The following is a 9,255-nucleotide window of genomic DNA, read 5'->3' on the forward strand; positions in this document are numbered from 1 at the left end:
TCAACACACCTTTGCTAAGACGAGGGGCCCAAAACTGTTCAAAATTCAAATTGAAGCCTCACCAGTGCCTTAAAACTTCAGCATCACATCCTTGTTCCTGTATTCTAGCCTTCTTGAAATGAAGACCAACATTGCATTTACCTTCCTCACAAGTCAACTTGCAAGTTAACATGTAGGGTGTTCTGCACACGGACTTCGAGTCCCTCAGATTCCTGGATTTTCTTCCCATTTAGGCAATAGTCCACATGTTTATTTCTACTACTAAAGTGCATACCCATGCATTTTCTGGCATTTCATTTGCCACTTTCTTGCCCATAGTTTAAGTCCTTTTGCATCCAACCCATCCACACTCTGCCCCTCCAATCTTCATATCATCTGCAAACCTGACAACAAAGCCATCTATTCCATCCTGCAAGTCATCTATACAGCAATAGAGTGGTCCCGACACTGACCCCTGTGGAACACTAGTCACTGGCAGTCAGCCAGGAAAGGATCCTTTATTCCCACTTACTCCCTTCTAACCAATCAGCCAATGCTGATGCCCCAGTATTAATCTCAAAAGCAAGGACAGTGGGACAAAGATGGTTAAAGAGATCAAAGAAAACTAAACAGGAACCCATCTCTTGTAAAGTGAAGCCATAAGTTATGCCAAGTAAAAGTGACAAGCAACCCAACTCAAAGGGATGCAAGTGACAGGCAAGTATTTTTCTAGTACTTTATTCCCAAGCGATTATCTGGAGATTAACGGCGACTGACTGAGCAACTAAATGTTGCAAATAGGCAACAGTCAGGGGAAAAAAAACACACCGAGAGAACAAGCAACTTGAACTTTATTTCACACTTAAACTAGTTGAACAGAATTTACTTGCGGTTTCTGTACAAGAAAGAGACGATTGAAGTAGCAGCGGCGCGAAAGGCAGCCGTCACGGCCAGGGTAATGATCAATACCATTTCAGATATCACACCTTTAACAAAGGAAGCGAAGGTTAGTCAGAAGATCAATTGCAAGCTGCAGAGGTGCGATCTTGAACTCACCGCTTCGTGAAGTTTGTCGCCCAGGTCGCTCGATCCCATTGAAGGGTTGGGTTGCCAGGTCGGGCACTCCGTTCTCCAGAATGACCAGTGGTCCAAGCGAGGCCTCGCCCTCCCGCTTCGCTCGATCAACTTTCTCTGCAATGCAAACTACTGGTCAAGAAACGGACATTGCGACCTCACATCCAGGAGGAACTAACGACTCACCAATCGCAGACAGAGTCTCCCTCCGACCTCTTGAATCAACTACACCCTCCCCTATGGCTGTGCAGTCACCCAGGCGACAACAGGCACAGACATCGAGACTCGTTTCTTCCAATGGAGTCCCCCTAACCAAGAAAACTTCTCTTATCAACTCATTAATGAGCATCACAAGATCCGAGATGGAAAACAACTTACATGTTCTGCGTCTTCTGGAAAGTGCAAGCTTTGTTCATGGAATCGCTCCGATTAACTGCAGCAACTTTCAGGCGACAACTGTTGAAGATCTGACAGATGTTGAACAAGGTTAATCTGTGAATCGCCTCCAGCATCTAATGCCCACTGTTCAACTCCTTACCAGGGAACGCTCATCTCCGGAGAAACGGAAAGCATCCAGATCAAAGCGGAGCTTGTCCACCTCACGGTCAGCCCCGGCCAACACGAAGGTGGAAAAGGAGTCCTCGGTCGCACTGTCCAGGAGATACCTGAACAAGATGGGCATGAGAAATAGTCACAGATATTATTATTTGGAGAAATCCAAAGGACACTTACCCGTGGTGATCAATGATGTTGTATCTCGGGGTGGAGTCCTTGTCCAGGCTCAGGGTGGCGACACAGCGGTCAATGTGGAGCTTCAGGGGCAAGTGGTTAATCATAGAAACAGAAGCTTCGATGTGTATGAGCTCGCCCAGGTAGTAGGTGGAGGAGGCGCGCTCTGTAAGCCAGTCATCTAAGAGACAAGACAGAGTTTGAGATCGTGCACAAACACTATTCCAGCCCGTGAAACTGCGCCCAACACACATACCAGTCATTAGCCGCAGGGAGAAAGATAGTTGTCCTTCCCCAGACCTGGTGGAGCTGAACGGCATCCAAGTGGGATGGATTGGGTTACTGCTCACGTTAGCTTTCCTGGAGGGATAAGGGGGCATTGGAAAGATTAAAGAACTCGCATTTGACCACGAATTCAGCAATAAATTCACAGTACGTTACCTGAAATAACGACACCGAATAGGAACGATTGCCCGATTAGTTCGCACAACAATCGCTCCACGAGCCTGGGGTCTGTGGTTCAGGTGGGTGGCGTAGACGAGGAAATCCTCAGCCATCTGAAAGATACCAGGTTCAACAGTGAACAACCATCTCAGTTTTCAGATCGAAAGGATGAGGATCGATAACTCAAGAGGAAGTTTTCGAATTACATTGTTGGACGAGGGTGCTGTATTGACTAGTTTCGTGCAAGTACGGTGCCCAAGAGCAAAGCCGCTGCACGTGGTCTGCATTTTAACGCAAGCTCACGGATCAGACAACTCGTCCCGATTTTATCTTCAGCCAACTCAGATTGAATTGAAGTCGTCAAGCTATCCGCCAACAGTTAAATATACACGTTTGTGCCTCACTAGCGTACAAATTAAACACTAGGACAAAGTTCGAATGTTTGTAGTTTTTACTCATGACGAAAGTCCACCATCTTGGCATTCATTGATTTTCAGGACAAATTTTACTACCAGGCTGAACGGCAAAGCGTCTCTGGAGACGGGAGCAGACATAGAATACCATGTCGACAACACGATGGAACATAACTCTGAGGCATTCTAACATTAATACAGTACATCTAACCACAGAAATATTAGATTTGAAAAACCACATTACCTGGAGTTCGCTGCCACACTCGTGCAGTCCGTAATCAAAGAAAATAGTGTGATTTTGAGGAAAAATGGCCGTTGGTCGGCAACCTACTGTCCCCAGAGTCAGGTCAGCAGCTTTAACCAGGTGTTTTGTTCCAAATAAATCCGTGTCCACTCGAACCAATATATTGCGCTCCCCACATTGTACTGTTACAGTTTTCAGTGGAGATTCACTTTGCACCTCAACCGTTTGGACATTCGATTCAGTGCCCGCTTTCACTTTTCTCCATGGAAACCGCTGGTCCCTAAATTCTCGCCAAGTATCGGAGCCACAAACTGCCCCAACGAGGAGCAACAACAATAAACCGACCCCCTTGCCACAACACACACGCATATTGCCAAATGACGCCAACATAACTTCACTCGCCAGTCACCACCTTTTGTACACAGTCTTCTGTTACCCATTGAGTCAATTAAACAACACGAATCTCCGCGTGGATTCTGCCCAATGAGAGACCTACGCCTTGATTGTAAAGAAGCCTGTGTTATAGTGCACCAATTGGAGAGACGCGCCGTTTCTCTGCCGTCGATTGGTAAAGATCAGAGTTAATAATGCTCTCCTGGGTAGTGAAATACTGTAAGTTAATTGATATAAAGTCAACCTGGTTGGTGCTGAGGACAAAAAGATAAATATGTATTTATGTTTTGTTCCATTTACAATTTTCATTTGACCCTTCAAATTGACAACGCGTACATTTCTGATAGTCATCCGCTTAACTACACAGTTGTTTGAGCCAAAGCCATTGCGCTCGGATGACGTTCCCTCTGTCAGGGTCAGACTGAGAAACAATCTGTGTCGGGAACTTTAAGGTACTCTGACATCGTCCGTCCACCCGAATAATAGACTTGACCCGGACTTGAATATCTCCCCCTTTCCAATTAGTCCCAAAGTTCTCTCTTGTAATGAGAGCAATGGAGTCGACAACTGGCGTGAATGTAACGGCTAATGATGGCACGTTCTATATTTGGAGTTCTTAATGGGTATCGAAACTTGGCCCGAAAACGCAATTTACATCTGGCTGTGAACTTGTGGTGAGCACCTCACACCATCTCGCTGCAAAATGGATCGTGTACTCTTTCCCTCAATACTGCAGCAACGTGCCTCAATACAACTCCAGTCTTTGTTGATGGTATTATTTTAACATGGTGGTGTTTCAGCCTCAGTGAAGGAGTTTATTTCATTAATTCTATCTCCTCTCTTTTATTAAAAGCCCTCGATAGAGTAGACGTGGAGAGGATATGCCCGCTTGTGGTGGAATCCACATCCAGGGGGCACAGCCTCAGAATAGAAGTGCGTCCTTTCAGAAGAGAGATAAGGAGGAATTCCTCTCGTCTGACGCTGGTGAACCATTGACAGAGATGCCGGTGGAGGCCAAGACATTGGGTATATTTAAAGTTGAGTTTGATAGGTTCTCGATTACTAAGGGGGTCAAAGTTTACTGAGGGAAGGCAGGAGAATGGGGTTGAGATGGATAATAATCAGCCTTGATCAAATCCTGGAGCAGATGCAATGGGCTAAATGGCCAAATTCTCCTCCTATGTCTTATGGTCTTGGTCTTGCCTCATCTCAGTCATCATGCTGCTACTCACATACAACCCAAACTTGAACCCCAATCTAGGGAAGTAATTGGTAACCGTAGGAAGAAGAAAGTCAAGCTTTGCCTCTCACAGAAGTTCACAGATGAGTCCTTCTCTCACCTATGCTTGGGGCTCAGATAAAGTGGAATGGTCCAAGAGAGAGCACGTCCTTCCTCCCCCAGTAACCGCCAGTTGTTTTTCAAGCACAGGGATGAGGTGATGCAGTTGTGAGTTCTTCGATCACCACTATGGAGATCTCAGAAAACGTGCTTCACCCACTGCTCTACACTTTCTACTTCCATGACATCTCTTTAAATTTGCCGATGACACCATTGTCATTGGCAAAAACTCTGCTGGGGACAAGGAGGCATAAGGCGTGAGATAAATTGGCTGGTTGAGTGGTGCCACAGCAAAACCTTGCACTGAACATTTGCAGTATTCATCGAGGGGTCAGTGGTGGAAAGTGTGAGAAACTTCAACCTCCTGGGTGTCAACGTTTAAGAGAAATTGTCTTGAGCCCAAAACACTGATGCAATCATGAAGAATGCATACTTCTTCAGCAGTTCCTCTGGATCAAGGTGCACTACTACACCACACATACTGTACAACTCCCAGACATAACACATAAAGTAATATTAGCACAAATAAATTAACAAATAATAAGATGATACAAGATCATAAATAAAACATTATGCCACTGGCACTTCATACCTGGTGTGCCCTGGGTGGTGGGAGGGAGTTCAGTAGTCTTACAGCCCAGGGGAAGAAACTGCTTTCTGTCCTAACATTTCTTGTCCTAATGCTACCTGACTGCTGACTGATTCATTATTCTTCTCAACCCCATTCTCCTACCTTCTCACTTACTCAGAAAGCAGAACTCAGAACTCACTCATTCATAAGTCCAAACTCAACCTGAAATTATCCCCAGAAGCTCACTGTTGGTCCTTAAACTAATCCCCCTGCCCCACTCTAACCTACATCCCTGTGCAGTCCCAAACAAAATTCCACAGACCCACCCTCCTGACAGCCGCGTGCCAGTTTCAGACACATACATCCACTCTCCCTTAAGCCCTATATCAGCCCTCAGACTAACCTCATTGGCCTGCTCTCTTCTTCAAACCTTGTGTTAGTCCCCAAATTAATCCCACAATCTCAATCACTCTCAATGTGTCAGTCCCAAAGCTTATTAGGACACGTCTTCACACTTTCCCTCTCGTCTAAATTAATCCCAGAATCCCAGAATCCCACAGAATCTCCCTGAAACCTGGTGTAATTCCTGAAAACAATCCTAAAATTGCACTCACAAAGCCCTGTGACAGTACCCAAACCAATCCTACCACCCTGTTCTCTGTCCACAGCCCTGCGTCAATCCCCAGACTAATCCCACTGCTACACTCTCTCCATATGTCAGACCCTAGACTAATCCCACTCACCTCTCCCATACCCACAGCCCTGCATCTGCCCTAAGCTAATAACATTACGCCACTCTCCCAATAACTGTGCCAGTTCACATAGTTATCACAAAATCCCACGTAATTCCCACCCACATTTGTCAACGGCAGACTAAGCCCATTACGAACTCACTTCCTACAGTCCAAGTCCGTCCACAGACTAATCCCGCTGCCCCACTCTCTATCTACTATCTTGTGTCAGTTCCTGAATTAATATCACAGAACTTCCCTCTCCATTCAGCACAGTTTCAGAGCCCAAACATGAACAGCCCAGCTCCCTCCCCGTAGCACTGTGTTGGTGTCTAAATAATGACAGTGCCCCACTCTGTTTCCAAAACTCTATGTCATTTTCCAAACGAATCCCACTACGCCACACTCTCTTCCCACATCTCTGTGATTATATTCAGACTAATACCATTCCCCCTTCTCTCTCCACAACCCTGTGTTGGAGCAAAACTAATCCACATGCCCTATAGCCCTGTCTGTCCCCAAACATATCTGGATGTCCCACTTTCTCCCAAGAGCCCTGTGTCCATTACCAAACTTATCCCACAGCCAGCTCCATTGACACAGTCCAGTCTTGGCCCCTAAGAAGCAGCAGTGCCCCACATTATTTACAAATCCGTCCAACCGCTTTCAGTGTCCCACTCTCAGCCCACAGCATTGCGATGGTCCCCAAATAAATTCATCACCTGCATTCTCCTCACAGCACTGTGTCAGTCCCCAAAGTACACCCCATCTCCCACTCTCACTCCAGCGCTGTGTCAGTACCTGATCTGATCGCACTGCAGGGAGGGGGCAAGGCAGTGGGACTAGTTTGTGGTCTGATGCTTTCTGTGGGGAGACAATGGCAATGGGAAGTATTTGGGGACTGAACCAGGAATGTAGGAAGAGACTGATGCATTTGGATTATGTTGGTGACTGACACAGGACTGTGGGCAGCCCTCTGCTATTTGACATTTCTATCCTAATGGAAGAGACTAGTTACCTTACCCTACACTGCATATGGTTTTACAAACCTCTATCAGGACTCTCCTCAGGTTTTGACAGTTCAGATAATTCAATCCAAAAATGTCCCACCTCTCATTGTATTCAAATACTCTTTAACCCAGGCAGCATCCTGGTGAATTATTTCAGTACCCTTTCCAAAGCCTCCACAGCCTTCCTGTAATGGGGCAAGCAGTACATCACACAATGTATTTTCAGCATTTTCTGCTTTTGTTCTGCATTTCCTGTTTTATGGAAAAAAGCCCATTTTAAACTTTGAACACAGGGGAGAATGACAAACCGTCCTAAAAGGATTTTGTTTGCCATATATCAGACTCAAAGAGCACAGAAGCAGACACTTTACAAGTTTTGTCATTGTGAACTATCAAGAAGCCCACAGCATGAATCCCATTTACCAGCACTTGGTCTGCAACTTTCTGTAACTTTGCCATTCAAGAGCTCCTTTTAGGTTCTGTATAAACGTAACAGTACTTATCCCCACCAACTACTCCGGCAACAAGTTCTAGACTGCAACCACTCTCCGGTGAAAACCATTTTCCACACCTTTCCTCTGACTCTTAAGCATCTGCCCATCAGTTCTAGACAGGCTGCGTCACTGTCTGGTACGGAGGGGCTACTGCATTGGGCCAAAAGAAGCTACAGAAGATTGTAAATCTAGTCAGCTCCATCTTGGGCACTAGCCTACAAAATACCCAGGACATCTTCAGGGAGCAGTGTCTGAGAAAGGCAGCGTCCATTGTTAAGGACCTCCATCACCCAGGGCATGTCCTTTTCTCACTGTTACCATCAGGTAGGAGGTACAGAAGCCTGAAGGCACACGCTCAGTGATTCAGGAACAGCCTCTTCCCCTCTGCCATCTGATTCCTAAATGGACATTGAATCTTTGGACACCACCTCACTTTTTTTAATATACGGTATTTCTCTTTTTGTACATTCTTTTAAACCTATTCAATATACATAATTGATTTACTGTCCATTTATTATTATGTTTTGTTTTCTTCTATGCATTGCATTGAACTGCTGCTGCTAAGTTAACAAATTTCACATTAAGTGCCAATGATCATAAACCTGATTCTGATTGGGAATTTTTTTCTCTACTATCAATGCCCCTCATAATTTTGCAAAGATGATAAAGCTAATTGAGAGCTTCAAGTTCCTTGATGTAAAGTTGATCAACATTTTCTGCTGGTCCAGCCACAAAAGAACGTTAGTGCATCTACTTTCTCCAGTAGCTAAAGAAATTTGGTGTAATGCCGAAGACTCACACCAATTTTCACCAATGCACCATAGAAAGCATCCTATATGGAGGTACCCTAGCTTTATATGGGAATTACACCGTGCCAGACCAAGGAAGGGAAGAGTTCTGAACCCAGCACAGTCCTCTGTCTACAATTCCCAGTGCCTCAGGAAAGCAGCCAACACAACCAAGGGCTGCTCACAGCGCAAACATTACTTCCCTCTTGTCCCCGCTCCCATTCAGCAGACGTTTATAATAGTTTAAGACCATATATCACCAGACGGAAGAACTGCTTCTTATTCATTGTTATAAGACTATTGAGTACTTCTCTCACACACTAAAAGATAAATTTAAGTCTCCCTATCTACCTCGTCATGACCCTTGCACTTTGTTCATCACCCTGCAGTACAGTCCACTTTCTCTGCAGTTTGTTTTCTTTTTACTGTCTCGATATACTTACTCATGGAATGAACTGTCTTGGTGGAAAACCAATCGATAGATTTTTATTGTCTCTCAGTGAACCTGACAATTGCAGAACAACACTAACAAACATCCAACAGTTCACCTCTTCTCAAAAGGGCAGCTGCTGCAGCTGTGTTTATGCTGAAATTGTTTAGTATAGTGATACATAAATAAGCATTTATTGACAGCAAATTGTTTACGGTAAAATAATTCACAGTAAGGCATCATCACTAAGCTTGAAGAGCTAGAAAGGTCCTTGGTTAGCCATTCCTTCAGTGGACTTCAGATGCCTAACTTCTAGGTTTTAAAATGCACTAAAGTGCGTTGAAAGAAAGCCACGATGGCTGAAGGATCTGTTTTGAATGCTGCCCCCTTCCTCGACTGATGGGAAAGCTCGATTACTGATCCCAGATTGTGTCAGGGAAATGAGCCGTGGCAGAAACGTCCGTACCTTCTACATCTGCGGGGGACTTGAAATTTATGTCAAACCACTGCTCTCCTGGGACTGGCACCGAATCTTCATCAGATCATGCAGCACTCAGTGGAAGTGCCCTTGTCTTAGCCAATGACAGGTGCTGTGATTGTGAATGAAGTCACTGGA

The 9,255-nt window shown here is 45.2% G+C and overlaps 1 protein-coding gene across 1 annotated transcript; it reads right to left on the reverse strand.

Moving 5' to 3' along the window:
• Positions 1-861: 861 nt before the first annotated feature.
• LOC132405912 (zona pellucida sperm-binding protein 3-like) lies at positions 862-3,252 on the reverse strand. The gene is made up of 9 exons (XM_059990891.1): positions 2,884-3,252; positions 2,224-2,339; positions 2,039-2,142; positions 1,786-1,963; positions 1,592-1,721; positions 1,432-1,520; positions 1,240-1,361; positions 1,036-1,182; positions 862-965 (listed from the first exon to the last, which is right to left on the reverse strand). Exons 1-9 carry the CDS (start codon positions 3,250-3,252, stop codon positions 862-864), a joined length of 1,359 nt encoding a protein of 452 aa, XP_059846874.1.
• Positions 3,253-9,255: the final 6,003 nt, after the last annotated feature.

Source organism: Hypanus sabinus, chromosome 16 (assembly GCF_030144855.1).
Source record: "Hypanus sabinus isolate sHypSab1 chromosome 16, sHypSab1.hap1, whole genome shotgun sequence".
In the NCBI taxonomy this organism is placed as follows: domain Eukaryota; kingdom Metazoa; phylum Chordata; class Chondrichthyes; order Myliobatiformes; family Dasyatidae; genus Hypanus; species Hypanus sabinus.

Excerpts from the sequence above, each read along its gene's own strand:
- LOC132405912 (XM_059990891.1), bottom strand. The coding sequence starts at position 3,252 with ATGCGTGTGTGTTGTGGCAAGGGGGTCGGTTTATTGTTGTTGCTCCTC. Across the intron at positions 2,143-2,223 it reads ATTCGGTGTCGTTATTTCAG|GAAAGCTAACGTGAGCAGTA; the intron begins GTAACGTACTGT and ends TTATCCCTCCAG. Across the intron at positions 966-1,035 it reads GCGACAAACTTCACGAAGCG|GTGTGATATCTGAAATGGTA; the intron begins GTGAGTTCAAGA and ends CCTTTGTTAAAG.